General features: G+C 32.4%; 1 protein-coding gene across 8 annotated transcripts in view; it reads left to right on the plus strand.

Moving 5' to 3' along the window:
- The first annotated feature begins 2,548 nt into the window (after positions 1 to 2,548).
- Positions 2,549 to 18,125, plus strand: part of DIP2 (disco-interacting protein 2) — a 36,821-nt gene continuing 21,244 nt past the window's right edge. For 2 of the 8 annotated variants that reach the window (XM_029313726.2, XM_029313727.2), the window contains exons 1-3: positions 11,551 to 14,213; positions 14,577 to 15,508; positions 16,996 to 17,067. In XM_029313726.2, the coding sequence (XP_029169559.1) occupies positions 13,390 to 14,213; positions 14,577 to 15,508; positions 16,996 to 17,067 (1,828 nt within the window). In that variant the 5' untranslated portion in view covers positions 11,551 to 13,389. Of the gene's footprint in view, positions 2,744 to 11,546; positions 14,214 to 14,576; positions 15,509 to 16,995; positions 17,068 to 18,125 lie in introns of those variants that run through there. The other 6 variants (XM_029313729.2, XM_085484849.1, XM_029313724.2 and 3 more) reach the window with 5 other exon arrangements.

Consider the following 18,125-nt stretch of genomic DNA (forward strand, 5'->3'; position numbering starts at 1 on the left):
TTAAAAGTAAAAGTTGACCGGTTAAATTGATCGAGCTCGATGGTACTGTCAAACTGATAACTCCGAAACTTCGAAACAATATGTTGCTGGTTTTTTCAAGAACTTATACAGTCATGATGCACTAATAACTAGACACAATGTCTAGCTATTTTTGACTTAGACGTGGCTATCTTCAGATAAACACACATAAACGCAATAGGTCTGTTCTTTTTGGCTGACTCACAATCAGCTGAACTGGCTGCATTAGTTCAGAGTTTGTCTTTTTTACTCCGCATTGAAAGGAAAGAGATAAACTTTGAACTAGTAAGCGGGGTCTACAATAGCAGCAGGAGTACAGAGTACAAGAGTAAGCAGTAAGCAGTATGAAATCGGATTGGCTCATTCCGTTACTCCCGACGAAATGAGCGAATCCCATTTCGTATTGCTTACTGCTTACTCTTGTACTCTGTACTCCTGCTGCCATTGTAGACCCCACTGTACAGCCAGTTCAGCCAAAAAGAACAGACCTAATGTCATACGATTGGTTCAAATAGGACAATTTTCGAGACTTGAAAAATTCTTTATTTGATAGTCAATTGCACATTATCTATATCTGTGTTTTGTTATTGAAAGACTCCCATTGCTCCCAATGATCTACAATTAAAGTATGTACTTATATGCTCTCGGCATCTCTAGGATATACAATCAAGGCACAGTTTAGCTATAACCATTTACAACCAGTTACAACAGTAGTGTCGAAACCTTTGATATTCGTGTCCCTTAATCACGAGACCATGCGCCATGTTCTTGATGGTATAAAAGCGCATTATTCAAAGATATAGAATACAAAAAAGATGATTTAATAATTTTTTAAGTACTCACATGTATTCTATAATATTAAAATCGTCATTTATAAATGTAACATTACAAATTGTCTTAAATCTTTAAAAAAATTTAAATTTCGTCCAAATATGTTTTACACATAACATAAGAAAATCCCCCCCATAGCAAAAAACCAGTGATATCACAGTGATATGCTCTGGATGTCATAGCGATGTGCAAATGTCCGCTTTGTCACAATGTAACGTCACAATGATATCATTGTGACATTACACTTTGTTTGTCACAAAGTGTGATGTTACAATGATATCATTATGTGACGTTACATTGTGACAAAGCGGACATTCGCACATCGCTATGACATCCAGAGCATATCACTGTGATATCACTGTGATATCACTGGTTTTTTGCTATGGGGGCCATTATGGCTTGAAAATTATTTTTTGAAAAAATACAAATAATCTTTAATACTAATTTATCCAAAACGAGAAACGCAGATTAGATACACGCGTCATATGTAGGTGTCGCTATATTTTTAATGGTACAGTTGGCGCATTCGCCCTCAAATATTATACGCAAAATTTTGCTGACTGTCGTAATTAACTGGTTATAGCTAAACTGTGATCAAGGACTGATAATTTTTGAATTTATTCTCAAGAGAAACGTATATGCATAAATTCAGTTCTTAAGCTAGTTGCACACACTTTCCGTAAAACCATAACAGTAAGATTTCGACCAATCGCGTTCCGTAAAACGTAACAGTAGCAATAGAATTCCAACATGTTGAAATTTCGATTGGTCGAAACCTTACTGTTACGTCTTACGGAAAGTGTGTGCGAACAGTTTTACAGAAAAGTTGAAAGTTGATTGGCTATATTGCATGGCTTTTAGCTAATCAACTTGCAACTTTTCTGTAAGAACCAAATTTACGCATACGTTTTCCTTGCGAATAAATTCAAGAATCGGGTCCTAGTAGAATCCATATTAGTGTAACTAATAATACCATTAGCACTTTAATAATATTGAAATTTGCACTGAATAGCTTATCGCGAGCTAAGAGAGATCACCTCTCTAAGCTATAGCTGTCTTATTTCGTACCACCTTCATACAGTCAAGTTCAAAACTTTTGAACTTGTCTCGCTCACATGTGTGAGCAAGCCACCAAGCCCTGACATCTATCTTTCTCAAGCTCGCTATTCGCTTATGTATGTAGTATGTAACATGGCAGTGTTCATTCCATTATTAGAGTTCAGTAATTATACATATAGCTATCAATAATCAATGCATATTCCAGTATTATTAGAATTCAGTGATTAGCTATCAATGAGCACAAGAGAAATGATATCACAGCACACATATACCAAAGACGTTCAGAGAACATCCTGAGGATGTTCAATGTTCTCTGGATATCCTTTGAATATCTTTCGAATATGTTGTGCTATTAAGATGATATATTAAACAAAGGAATTAAGCACATGATATGATCAGGCACTTAATTATCTCGACTTACCCTACCTTTGTCTATGATGGAAACAGGTTGCCCTAAAAAAATGGAAAGCTCTTTTTCTTCTGTTCGAAATCGAAATATAATAAGAGAAAAAACATTATTTAAACTTAGCACCATAGTTGCAATAATTTTCAATGCTGCCAACTTATAACTTCTTTTACTGGCAGTAGCCAAATGTATTTTCAAACACCTAAAGTACGAAGATGCGTCCGGTGGTGCCGCTAGCAACACGATGGTGCACTCAGTGGCAGGCAAGATGGCTGAACAGTGGTGACGAATTGTAGTATGCAACGCTGGTGGATTCGCGATCACGGCGCAGCGTGGATGGCCTAACGATGGCCGAGTACATCGACATCGGAAAGCTCCCGGAAGATGTACGGGAGAAGCTCGCCGAATTGGATCTCGAACTGTCCGAAGGTGAGTAATTTTTATTTTGGTTTTAACGAAGAATGCGATCGTCCACCGCCCTTTGCGACAAATCTCGCCTCCACCGTTGCACTCTTTCTCTCTCTGTTTCCCCTTCTCCCTCTCACTCGCTCTTTTTGATTCACCCCGAGACAGAATCCCCTAGAAGACCCCCTTTTATTGATAAAATCGATAACACCTTACAGCCGTTGCCGTTTCCATGTCCTCGCGTGAAACATGCTGTTATTAGGAGTATTCGGTAATTTGCATTTTGTTCGTTTTATAATCGAGCACCAAGAAAATATTTATAATTTTATCATTCTAATTTACATGTCAAAAACAAAGGAAAAATTAGGTAAAGCGAGGAGGCGACAAATAAATTTCAAAATATATTTTAGTATCAAACCGTACATCAAAGAATGATATAAATGTTAGTATAAGTCATTCTTATATCCCTTGTATTTTATTTTTAAAAGATCACAATGGCTGTTCATCCCTATCAAACTAGATAGGAAAATTCTTTATCTCTTAATCATACACATATACACATTATGATTTGATGTGGTCATTACTTACTCCTAATCATCTTTCATTTATTGATTATATTATGTATCTTGCACTTGCATTTTATTGTGTTTGTGGAAGTTTGCGCTTAGGATTTTGAAGTAAAGTCGTTTTAACTGGCTCATTTTTGGATCTAAAGAATGAAGTCGTAAATGCAATTGAATCACATTAGAAAAATCCATATCTCTTCAATTTTAAAGCATTTAATTTCTTGGATTCATATAGCTACTTTTTTGACACCAATATCTATAATTGTAACACTGATCTCCAATATCTTTATTCACACGATTAAATCGTGTGACTTTTACATATTTATTCGCATATCTTTGGTTCGTGAAGGCTTAACTCTCATCGATACGGATCTTTGGACGTTGCGGTCGTGTCGTAAAATTACACCTGCGCACATCACGTTACAAAATTACTCGAGCATGCACCGGCTCGACGTTGCAGACACGAGATTCATACTTTTTCTTCCATGAATAAGTTGCAACGCACCGAAGAATGTATGTGCATTTGCATTTGCGGTTAGGACTATTATGACGAGAAAGCGACCGGTTTTCTCGAGTCGCTTTTACCTAAATAACTTCTTATGGTATCCCTTTAGAGGTTAAGTATTCTTTAGGCAAATTAGCCGTTTGTATGCATTGATTTGACATCACAATAGGAAATGGAAAAACTTGTTATCGATTAGTCAAAAAATATCAAAATACATTAAATATATAAATATATTTTTTTTGTTTTACAATTTTACAATTGTGTACAATTAGACTATTGTAAAAACTTAAAGTGTTCATTATTGATGTGCAATTCTGATAGTTGACACAAATTTTTCAATTCGAAGATTCTTGTTAGTTTGAAATGAGTTAATTAATCATTAAAGTCATTATGGTTTGCGGATTATGTCGTTCACACACCGGTTGATTAAGGAAAACACAATTACTTGGTAAATTACTTGCTCGGCTAGCATGTAGCACAGTTGTAATATAAACGGCTTATGTCATCCAATTATTTTCTTCTTCATCTTTTTCTTCCTCTTCTTTTTCTTCTATAATTTGAATGACACACGATTGACTAAGGAAGGATCTAATCCTGTGACCAAAAGCAGGTTAAAGATTTTAAATCAACTTGTGGACTTACTTAGCATAAAAATTAGGTTTTTAAACTAAAAACATGCGTGGTGATTGGTGACACATTTGCACACGTTCGTTTCCATCCACGAGTGGCTACAAACTCGTCCGGGGCTAAATAAGACTTAAAAGTCTACGTTATAGTGGCGTCATGCATCCGCATTAATAAAGAAGAAAAATAAATTGTTTGATCAATTAAACTAATACTTTGGAACAATGTTTAGAACAATTAGAACAACCTAGAACAACCTTGAAAAATTCGATTTTCGAAAAATGGGGTGTCACGTCAAAAAAAGATTTTTTTTCAATTTTCTGCTAAAATTTTTATTATATAAATTTAATCATCTGAAACAATTTAGAATAAGTCTAGAACTACCTGGAACAACTATTAGAATTTTAAAATGCCAAATATGGGAGTGCTAATTTCATGCAGATGAAGAAGAGACAGTTTTATCATGCGCAACATGACGCTCAATTTTGCTTTACGCGAACATTTTCATTACAGCATCTTTATATGTTTTCATACAGCATTTTTATATGTTTTCATACAGCATTTTTATATGCTTTTGATGATACATATAATGACTACATTTTCCGAAAGGAAATAAAGGGCAAACTGAAAATTTTAGGGCTTTGTTTCAACATATTTCCAAATCAATTTGCAACCAAAGTGGAGATCAACGAGCAAAAAAATAATTCTGTGACTATTTATAAGTCTATGTATTCTTGTAGTTTAAAACTGATTCGACTATGTTGAAATAATCCTTATTGGTTTCGTAAGTAGGTTCTAGATAAAAGGTTTATTTTCGTCTAATGTTGTAGTATTAACACACGAAAATACAAATTCTCATATTTATACTACGGCATTAGACATTAAAACGCTAAATAAATAATAAAGGACAAAATTGAGTTTTAGAAAAATGAATAAATCTAAAGAATAATTACTTGAAATAAAGAACTGCCCTTTAAATTATGATCTTATAATTTTAATTACTCTCAAAAAATAATTTCTTGAAGAATTCGATAAATATAAAATTTATATTTTGTTACCCTTTTCAATATAATTTATAAAAATAAACTAACTTATTAACTCTTGCTAACTTGCTTTTAGATTACGTAAGTTTCATCTTTTTATTGATAAATATTGGTCATCTGTATAAAAAATAATCTTTATATTTGAGAAAAATAATTGTGTTCGAAAGTATAATCAATTATACAAAGAATATGTAAATAAATAATATACAGGGTATTCTGTGGAATTCTGGCGAATTGTATAGCTGATTGTGAGTGAGACAATTCGAGTCTTCGAGAAGTAGAAAAAAGTATAAGTCAAAATTGAATGATTTGAATTGCTTTAATTTTGCATATCATTATTATGCATTTATGCGTGTGAAAGTAGTTGCAAAATACAGTTGCTTCTTTTTCTTAAATAAAACTCTGTGTGTTCTAAAACATTATTCGACGCAATTCATCATTCTTTATAAGGAATTATTCGAATATTTATATGTCACAAATCTATCAATTTAAGGTATATTTTAATTTTGAGCTGGAAATTATAGTAGAAAGGATATATTAATTTTAATTAAAGTAGCACTATAGTACTTTTAATTGAATATATTTTAATAGTAATTTTAATTGAAGTAGCACTAATATTTATTTTTTTTAAATTAATTTAAGATTTAAGTGCCTTTTAATCTAAATACAAAAAATTATTTGATTCTTAAATATTGACATGTCTGAAGGATCATTTAGTTTAAGTCGTTTGAAATAGTAAATTCTTGTTAATAAACTTTTTTTTAATAACTTGATAAAAAATACTTAAATGATGTTATTACAAAAAATTATTGAACAAATTAATGATGTGATAACTATTAAAATTAGAATATATTATAGTAATAAGTATTAAAATAATAGAATAAGATGTGATAGTGTAAGAATTGTGGACTTATTTTTCTATTTAAAAATAAAATGCAAGAAAAAATGTTTTTAGAATAGATTTTTTCAAGATTTTTTATATTATATTACTTCATAGATGTTTATTAATAAACGTAGTATTAGAAATCTTCAATTTTAAATCTTTTTGTCTCCCAAACCGTAATTGAGATAAGATCGCTTATATAATTCTCATCATATTAATTCTATATATTTTTATTATAATCATGTATATACATTAAAAGTGTTACTTTTGCAATATTCTCAGCATCTGCATATGCGTATTAATGATGACATTAGAGATTGTAATTCAAATTTACATTAACTTTCTTGTTTCTAACTTAACTTACAATTAGTTCACAAATTCATTAAGTCTTTTTAATTAATTTTTAAGTCTTTTAAATTAATTTAGAATAAAATGTGTTATATATATGATATCTATTTAATTCCATCTATTTAATTTCCATTTATTTAATCTATTTAATTTTTTTGATAATGTTTTATTTATTTACTGTAAAAATGTATTGTTTTTTTAAGATTTATTTCCTTTTGCGCAGATTTTATTGTGTTTATCGATGATTTAGATTTTTTATAAATTAGGAAGAATTGTTTTTATCATCGCGTAATATTTTTTCTAGATATATTTACCGTACATTAAGTTATAAATTCTTGATATCGAAACGCGAAAACATTTGTCTAGAAAAAGAATGAGAAACAATCTCAACCTACAATTTTATAATTGCCGTTATTACGTGGAGCAAAATTAGAAGCAATTTACGTGTGCGTTTATTTTTCGTATATTTTTTTCAGGCGGTTGCAGCATTGCTTAATCTTACAGATATCGCTAATTTTTGTACACATCTCTATATCGGAATTGATAGAAAGTATCTCAGGTTGACTATTCTCTTTCCTAGGGGTAAATGTTAATAATATATCAATGTTCACAAACAACTCGTCGTATTTTCTTTACGAATGAATGATGTTTGAACTATCTGAAAAGTGTCAGCTTTAGAATTCTGCTATTTTAGAAGTGTATTCGAGAGACATTCCGGAATAAGCGTAACGTGTACTCCTTTCGATCGAGTATTCCGTTTCACGAGAAACAGCGAAGAATGGGAGGAAAAATAATAGGGTTGATTAACTCCGATTCGATCACACGCGACGCAGGTGAAATTGCAAGTAAATCGAAGTATCATGCACCTCCTCTTTCACGAATCCGTAGTATAAGATGAAGGTCGACAGTTTCATGGGTAAATGTCCTCGAATGTCCTTGAGCTGGTGCGCAATGCGCATCATAGACGATTCCTCGCGTTCTTATCGGCCATTACAATGTCCCTCCACACAATGTCTTGACCATATATGTATACATAGAGTGGACCAAAAGTCTGGAAACGGTCTCATAATACATTTTGGAAAAATGTTTCAGGAAATTATAATGTTTAAATAAACGTAACAGCAGTACGAGTTTGAATATGGCGTTGCCAAGGTCAGGGCAAGGTTATCTTGAATTTTTTAAATGGAATCCATATTTTTTATATAAATCGATTCCTCGCAATATTTTGCATAAAAAATTATAAGGGTAAGATGGTAAAAAAATAAATATTTTTATATAGTAGTATATAAAATTTGCAATATTTGTGTATCTGCTTCTAGAACGATAGTCATTTAAGACTCGTATTATAGAAGTAAACGATCTAGTTATAAGTAGTAAAATTTCATAATTATCATTATTTATATGAGATGTCTAATGAGATATGCGGTTTGAACTGATTTTTTCTAGATAAAAATGAGGTATCCCTATAGTATTATAAAATTATAAGTGATTGAAAAAGATTTCACAAAATTAATTTTAAAGAAATAAACACAAATGATAAAATTATATTTTTTAAATTTAAAGTAGATATTTTTTAAATAGAATTTATGCTTTGAGGTTTAAATATAATGTCAAAAATTGGAGAATATAATAAATAATGATTTCTCTTGATATATCGTAACTGAGAAAAACTGACTTTAAGATGATTATAATTACTATAAGTAAACAAACAAATATACAAAGTATCCCAGAATTAATAATAAAAAGAGGCATATTATGCAGATCAGAAGAAGGTAAAATTTGTTTTATAAACATATGTCCGAAAGCGCACCCCTTTGAGCTACCCTCCGAAATTTTTGATACAAATAAATAAAACGCACAAAGATATATATGTATATACATATATGTACCAATTCTTATAAAATTCAAAACTTAAGTTTAGTTAACAATATACAGAAAATTCGAATTTTTTCAAAAAATGTTGAGGAGTGTAGCTCACAGGGAAGCGTTTTTAGACATATATTATATGTATATTTATAAGACAATTTTATGTTTTTTTATTAGATAACATAAGCGCGCGTTTCGCGCGCATCATTAATTTTATATGCTTTGATTTAATATTATTTAGAACGACTGTCAAACTATTAACTTTCGCAATGACAGTTGTTTGATATGAATATAACACACTATGCGAATCCAGACAACTAATCAGCAACGCGGAAAAGCGACAACAATACATGCGAGAATCAATTTTGCATGCCTTTTTTACAAAAGGAGAACTTGTAGATTATGCATTTTTTTATTATCAATTCTGGGACATTGTATATTATATATAAAAGGTAAACTTTATATATAAAATAAACAAAATTACGAAAGCTTTTTTAAATATAAATAAACTTGAGATAAAATATCAAGAGCTAAGCGCTATAAGTAGGATGTCTATATTTTATATTACAAATATAAAATATGCTATAATTATAAATTATAAATATGCTATAATTAAACTCGCGAGTCGTGAGACATTTTACATAACCCGAAAGCTATCTCCATCAACATCCCCCCAAGTAGCAAGCACATTTCATTTTAACTTTTCAAACTGATCATTTTTGGAGTTATACATATATCGTCAAAATGATTTTTTTATGACTTTATATTAGCGTCATCATCAAGATAATATTGTAAAAAAAATTATAGGAACGTGTAATTGTAATATTTTAAGGAAAATATTTTACAGCAACAATCCAAAAATATAAAAAAAACAATATTCTATAGTCATTAGCTCTTTTATTTATCGCTATGCGGCACATAATACACTATCTCGTATTTAAATTTTAATTCTGAAAATTATATAAAGCTCGTAAAAAGTAGCTATTGAAAAATAAGGGAAGTTTCAAGAAATTTTTTTATATGAAAGATTTGAATATATAAATACTTGTACAAACATTGTTGTATAGCCATTCCATTATCCATTTGTTCGTAATCACAGGCGAATTCAAAATATTTAAGGAATTTTCAAGAGACGATTGAGCGAAGTTGTCTCGAATCTCATGGGAAGAACATTAGTCGCATATTTTTTCTAACGTAAAATAAATTTTTAACGATTGTTTATTGAATTGAAAAAAGATGCAAATGCTCTACACAAATACGTCAATATCTCTTCTATGAATAGATAATTGCTACGAGTAACATATGTCACCCTTTACTTACCTTATATACTTACATGTATTATTACTCTATACTAATAAGGAAAGAGGAGAAAGTGCCTCTCTCCGATTTTAATGAGCTTTAAATATGAGATCAAAATAAGAGACATATTTTTATGTGTCTATTTTACTGTTATGAATGTGAAATAAATCTCCTTAAAAAATCGGTTTTTCATTTCTAAGTAAGAATATCGTCAAAACGACAAAAAATAAGTGTTTTAAATAAGTTTTATGATGTTTAATGTTTTTATAACAATGCAAGAATTTTCGAAATTTCCTGTTCCTCATTATTTCTGAAAGTTTTAAAATTTAATTTATAGCAAAAAACTCAAAACATTTAACTCCATAATCAACTATAAAATTGTATTTTGAAAACGCATTTTTCAAATATAAACTATAATATATAGAAACTTTTCTATATACATAGTTAATATATATATAAGTTTTCTAGTTATAATAGTTTAATAAATTTTCAGAAATAAGTATCTTAGTAACTTGTAATCGGAAATCAATGGATCCATAAGTTGAAACTCTTTCATCGTCAATGAACAACATTTTATCATCTTCAATTCGTTAATTTCATTTTAAATCTTCGTGTTTGGGTTTTGAAATGCATTACCGAATGATATTACACTCAGCACTAGTATAAGCCCCATACTCTACACATCATTGAGAATTTACTCTCATAACGACTAATGGCCGGCAAGACAAGGCCTCCTTTGGTCAGTAAAGATGAAACAATTGAAGAAGAAGAAGAACTTACAGTATAAGCCTCACAGAACTAGGCATCTGTAGCAAAGACACAGGAGACAAAATTTTAGCGAATCGAGAGCGTTCCAATTGGACACAAGCCAAGCAATCCATTATTTGGTTATATTAGGATAGGATTAGGGTAGAGTAGGTTAAGGTTTGGTCAAATTTGACTGATTTGATTGGCGGTGTGCAATCGAGACGTGATCAATCAAGTGATGATCGAGTCCACTCGTTCAATCAAGGATCTTATATAGAACAAAAGAGAAAAAATCAATTATAATTTAATAATTATTATTTATTGAATAAATATATAAAGGTTCCGTAAAATTAAAAATATTAAAAAAAAAGAACGGCAAATAAACCAGCGAAGTAATTAGATGAGCGCAAATATTTATTAAAATATATTTTGAAAACCCAAACGGTTATATTAATAACATTGCGAACGTTTCTGTACTTTCTTCAGACTCTTTTCAGCGCAAACAAATAACTAATAAGTTAATATAAAACGGCATTATTCATCTAAAATTATATACAAGTCAATTATATTAAAAAACCTATAAAATCAAATCGTAAGAATATACGTCATCAACAGGTTGTTGTTATTTATTGATGTATGTATGTATATGTATGATGTGTGTTATGTTGCGTTGCAATTCAACACCGTGCGCGGAACAATATCGCGCTGAACCCGAGACTCCAGTTGATCCGCATAATCTTATCTTAAGAATCTCTCTTAGAAGAAGATAGGATCAGCAAGTCGGGAGATCTCGCGGAGCTCGTGGGTAGCGCGCGGCGAAGTATTAAGCGAGAGATGAAACGAAGGAGAGTGGGATGCTGCGAGCTACGAAGGCAGGCGAAAGTCGACGGACGGCATGCCATCACCACTCTTATGTTTCTCTCCTCTTCCCTCTCTCACCTTCGCCGAGCAAGTTTCTGCGCGCGTTCAGTCCCTCTCACTTATTCCGTCTAGCAACTTTACACGCGCGAGTCAGCTTCCCACTCGTTCGTTTCTCTCTTTCTCTTCACGGACGCGTACAAGAGAGAAACAGAGAGGAGAGAGAGAGAGGAAGAATGAGTGAGTGAGTGAGAGTAACCGAGAGCCGCGGAGAACGCGCAAATGCCAGTGATTCAACACGACTTGGAGTATGCGTCTCGCGGCGGCGATACAAGCGAGCGTCGCGCGAATCGAACGCGCGGACGCGCGTTTATTCGTACATCGCCGCGATCTTAAAATCTGTTTAGTTCGAATCTGAAAGATCTAGTGTAAGAACGACGAACTTAATTTTATTTCTCAAAGCAAAATTCGAGTGCAATGTACGAAGAAATTATCTCGTGTGCTTTGCTGTGCGGGTGGAGAACTTTTTTATTCGTTGATCCGAAACCGATGGGAAACGGAAAGATACCCTAGACAGATATTGAGAAAGATAATGCGATATAAGTATCCCTCCAAACAGTATCTCACGATAATGATTTCATATCGAATGAACATGGAGTGTTGCAGAATTTCCGGGGAAACTTATATAAATTATACATCGTTTCGACGAGTGCTTGCAAAAAATTTTGTAAATGTTTGAATGTGTTGAAGTGTGTTTTTAGTGTAAACGACATGAATCGAAAGTTTTAAACAGTGAAAAGTGAGTGTATTTTTTGTGTTAACTTATCTAATGTTACTCCATTAATTAGCAAAATCCTAATTTTAATAGATTTTCTAATTATATTGATCAAGCATCGAGAGAGATTTAATTGAAAATTCTCTTATGCGGAAGGCATTTCTTCGCAAAGTGCGTCCGAATCATCGAGAGAGATCGCATGAAGAATGGCGGAGAAGAGAAGAGAATGGGAGTGAAACAAACATAACATAATTGTTCGAGGGCAGAGAAAGTATCTTGAATTTCAAGGTACACATTTTCGTGTTTGGTTAAATATTGGTGCAAAATACCCAGCAGAATCGATGAGCTTATTAAACGATTATCGACAGAGTAAAATCGTAATTTAAGAAGAAAATGCTGATATAATCCATCAGTTAATGACTTTTATGTCAATATATTAAATGGAAATGCACATACAGATAGATATATTTTAAGTTATAGTAAGTTGTGTGAAAGTGAAGCAATCTTTAATGCGAAGAAGTCGTTTTTAAATCCAACGATGAAAATCGTGATAAATAAAGCGACGTTGAACCTGTCTCGCTTGAAAGTGTTTATCGATTTTCTTTGATATCGGATACGTTGAATTTAAAGATGCTCATCACAATTCTCGCCAAATCTCTTCGTGTAAAATGACCATCGCGATCGAGCTGAGGACACGGAGGAAAAAAAGAGGAAGAAGAGGACAATGAGGGAGGAAAAACGGCAGTGGCATCGAAAAAGGAAAGCCATGCTGATCATTCACGAATTGAAGATCTCGGTGTTGCACTTTAGAGAGTTTTAGCGCAGAGAAAGGACGAATAAGGAAAGAGAAAACGAGGAAGAAGAAGAAGAAGAAGAGGAAGAGGAAAGGCGAATAGAAGGATACAAATAGTAATAGAGCGGCAGAGAAAGAGAAACAAAACTGAGAGGAAGAAAGAACTCTGTAAATCTACTTATTTTTGTAAATTCTCGTTTTTGGAGTTATAACTTTAAATTTTAATTGATCAGGCAAATTACTTTCTTCCGTACTCTTATAAACGCATTTATCGATTCTTACTATAAAAATATTTAGCCATATTTCAGCTTTAATTTGTAGCATTTGACCTTTTACGAGCTGAGATTGGTTGTGCTGCTCTTCATGAGGCCCCTCTCTTTTGAGAATCTTAGAAGGCTCGTGGGCCGTAGGAAGGACCGCAATGAGCCTTCCTTCAAGCGCAGCGAGTCCTTCAAACGAATTTCCATCAGGAAGAGTTATCTGGATCGAGGTAAACGCCGGAATCGCATCCAAAAGAATCTGGAAACCGCTGCTAATTTTCCTTCAGAACCAGCAGCAAACGAAAAAATCATTTCTCAGATTAAGGTACAAGAATCAAAAAAGAATGAAGAATCCTTTAGTCATGATTTCATCACCTATGACGAATGGCTTCAAGGTGTCCGCTCTTCCTCCCGCGAGAAGCTTCATGAAAGTAACTTCGATTCTCTTCAACATCTTAAGGTTAAAGCTGCCGTGAAACCTGCCAATCATACCGACTTGGCAGATTCGATCACTAAGGATTTAAAAGTTCTTCAACTTGACTCTTCGCCCATTTTAACGCCCAAGCCCAAGCTCTTCAGGATCATTAATGATGAAACGACCGACAAGTATGATACTTCCTCTTGGGCTCAAGAATCCTCCATGGAAGGATCGCCTAGCGTTAGCATTAACCTTGGGAGAATATGGAGAGACGCAGTGCCGGTTCCAGTACCAGTCTCTGTCTCAATTCCAGTATCTACTTCTTCATGTTCCTTAGTTTCAAATTCTTCGGTTTATTTTCTCGATAACGTTTTGAAAGAGAAAAAGCCGCAGCCGACTATCACAAGAACGGTTTCGGCGCCTGAGAAACCTGTTAGTAAGGACAATACTACGTCGTCGTCCTTTGGCTTCTCTCTCAAGATCAGCAAACTCGCGGATTTCAGACCAGGGTGATTAAAATTAAAGATTTACCGATTAACGATTGATCAGTGATAAAAGAATGCATTCCTTTGATTGATTCAAATTTTCGAATTTTTAAACGATGTCTATTCGTCAGATTTTATATTTGATATTCGATTAATTATATTTGAAATTTTTTGAAAATTTTTATCTTATAATTTTAAACGCAAGTAAATAAAAATTATTATATATCAATTTGAATCGTAGATTAATTGTAATTTTTTATTATATTAATTATATTAATTATTAAATATTTTAATAATTATATCTTATTTTCGCATTCATTGATTGATCGGGAATTTCGCGCTGATTTGAAGTATCTTTTGATCGCAATCTTGAATTTTTGACTTTAGGATGACACGAAACTATCTTTTTCGCCGGAAGGCACCGAAATCGTCACCCAGCGTAAACACAGAGAATTATTTTAAACGAACGAGCACATTCAGATGTTCTCGTCGTCGAGGCGGCAAAAGAAATTCTCAACGCGCCAGCAAAAGAAATCAACAACCTGTTATCCAATCTCATACCAGCAGTCCGGTATGGTTTATTCCGCCTGAAAGACGTCGCTCAAGACGCCAACGACGAGTTTGGCGGGAGATCAGATACTTTCCTGATGAAGGTCCAACTCTGGAAAGGCTCAACGACTGGTCGTCAAACGTGTCAGATGATCAATTCGATGATCAGAAACTGCTGTTGTCGGGTGACTTCAACATTCAACGAGAGGATGACACTTTCAACTCCATTGTTTCATCATCCCTAGGCTCTTTCTCGGCAACATCATCCTCATCATCAGCTTGTCTAGTCCCAAAGATTAGCGACTTCAACGAAGAGAAGCTGTTCTCTGAAGAATTAAGAAGCAACGGTCTTCTGGCACGTGGAACCACTTGGAAACTTTCGACAATGACGATGACAACGACTACGACAGCAGTGACGACGACGATGATGACGATAATGTCAACGGCGACAAGTACGGCCGTTTCTGGAAATTATTTTGCCAGCAATCGATTTCTGAGCTTCTTGGCCGAAGGCGTTGCCAAGGAGAAATCGAAGGGTGGGAATTCCAATACGGCTTACACATGTCTTTCGTCGACCGACAGCGAGGACAACAATGTCAATCATTTTAATGAGCGTAAGAAAAATATCAAGTTTTCGCAACAACGACAGCAACATCTGAAGAAATCCGGTTTAAGGAGAAGACCCTTGCGCCGAAAATCGCAATTAAAAAGAGCATCCGGCCAACCGGTATTCCTCGTGCGCAAATGCTCATCTTTGAGAAAACGCCCAAGTAAGAACTGTGCTATGGTTTTATACAGATTATACATATCATATATAAATCATAATATAAAGCGGCTCTCTTTAATATATGACTACATTACATATTTATTTATCATATTTTATACTTATTACGTGGTAAGAATGGGAATGATAATTTATCAAGATTCTACGTGCTGTTTTACATGGAATAGCTAGAGTTCTTTAAATTCCTTTTAAACTTATGTGAGAATTAATGACGACCATTCCTAGAATACCAAAAATTCCAGAATTATTATCATAAACTTGGATCGACATCTTATTCTCCTGATACCTACGTCTTATTTCAATTAAATGTATGACTGGATGCATTGAATAATTAAGTTATCCAGAAAATCCCGATATAAATGAGAAATTACATCATACATCTGACATCTACTACATTCTTCAATAATCAGAAGGAATTGATAATAAAATAATTTATTTTGTGGAATCATCTATCTACATTTTCACTTTCTTAAAATAGAGTTGGTAACTTTAGTGGAGTCTTAAATACTAAAGTGTAAAATATAGTATTAAGACTAACTAGAAAAAAATTTGTAGAATGAATTGCTAATAGAAAATAAATTATAAGATAATTACAATTAGCGGCAATCTCGTGTAAATAAATCAAAATAAGTACTTATATTAATACCATAAGTGTGAACCACTATTCTGTTCACAATAATATATGATACAATTTTGATATAATCTTGGATTCATTTGCATATTATATTTGTAAATAGTTATCAAACACAAACAATAGAATGGAATCACAATAATTACAATCGTTCTATGTGTTAATCATCTTACATACCTGTTAATCATCTATATAGCCTTGTTATTCTCGACTTCTGTCTTAATTGCGCAACGCGTTTCTCGCGATTAGTTTCGATGAGCTTGTTGCTCACAACTGGGATTTTATACGCGTTACATTGCAATCATGGTTCAACTATGGTGTATCTCGCCACGGCTTCCGTTTTTTTCTTTCAAAGACTCGATAACTTATAATACACGGAAATTCTTTAACACTCGAATCATTGATCATAATTTCAGATTAGTTTCTTTAGCGCGTACACCACATCTATAATTGAATAAAAATTATCTTTATATACAATATTTAAAAATATAGACAAATGTGATTTTTAAAAATTTTTAAAAGAATTTTTTTTTTAATGAAAAAAAGTGTTTGCAATTTATAAAAAATATATAATATTGTAAATTATATGAAAGTTTAAAAAAAATTATACGTTATGATTTATGACTAAATTATAATTTTAAAATACATTATCACGTATTTTAATTAATTTTACAGAATTAACTTTTCGCAAAATAATAGTGATTCAATGAAAGATTGAGCTCATTAAGATATTACAAAAAATGTAACGACGAATCTGAGACTTATTCATGATATTACATAAATTAATTTTATTAGATTGTTTACATTGAATATTAATTAAACTATTTTTCCTGTTTTTATAGGAGACATTACGCAGAAGGGTTACGAGAAGAAACGGACACGTCTACTTCAGCCGTATGTTTCAAAGCAGATAGGTAAGCCTCTTTTGCTTTTCTAGAATTCATTAAAACTCCCGTAAACAACAAAGATATCATCGCTCATTATCCGCAATATGTGGCAACAGAGCGAACGAGAAAATTAGCGAATGTGAAAATAATATTATCGGTTCAATATTATGTTCAACGGTTATGTTTTAATATTTTATCAATTGTGTACATAGAAATTACACATAATAGCGTATATTATAAGTAATTTCGAGACAACTTTAAAAAAATATAATTATAAAAATATTTCATTTTTTTATGTATTTTATATCAATATTTTTATAATTTATTTTATAATATATTTATAGTTCATAAATATATATAAGCCTATTTTCTATAGTATTTATAGTGAAGCACACGTAAAAAATTTCATAAAATACAATCTCTTGAATGAAATATTGTGCATCGCGATGATTAAACAATATTTTATCAGACGGAAACGCAACCGCAGTTTCTAACTTTCCAAGTCTTATCCTTCGTCGCATCTTGATATGTATGATGTTGCGTCATCGAGAGGCAATGCCACTCGCAATATCAATCGCGTTCTGATTCTCAAGGGACATGTGCTTCATTGTGTGCATAATGGCAATTAAATGCAATCTGTATACAAGAAGAAGGGAAACGCAAGGAAACGCAATTTTCACGCGGCACGCGTCACTTTTATGCTCGGCATCTTGTAACTATAATGTTCAATTGTTTACCAGAGAGTTGCATCATACGAGTCACTCAACAGATTAAGGGAAAAATTACAGTTTTAAAAAAGTATTTTACAATTCTATGTGATTTTATTTTCATTTATTTCCTTGACGAACATTCTTTGTTCTTAAGAGTCAGGATCGAAGATTCCAAGCTCTAAAGAAGTTGTGAACCGTACACAACCCTTATAGAAATTTATCACTAGTAACGCCAATTTATCACTTATTTCGAATACTTAATCATTTATTTCGAGCACTTAAATTACTGTATATCAATATTTTAAGTACTCAAAATAAGTGATTAATTGGCGTTACTAGTGATAAATTTCTACAAGGGAGTATTATAATAATACT

Source organism: Nylanderia fulva, unplaced genomic scaffold (assembly GCF_048542155.1).
Source record: "Nylanderia fulva isolate GAGA-0341 unplaced genomic scaffold, ASM4854215v1 Scaffold32, whole genome shotgun sequence".
Taxonomy (NCBI): domain Eukaryota; kingdom Metazoa; phylum Arthropoda; class Insecta; order Hymenoptera; family Formicidae; genus Nylanderia; species Nylanderia fulva.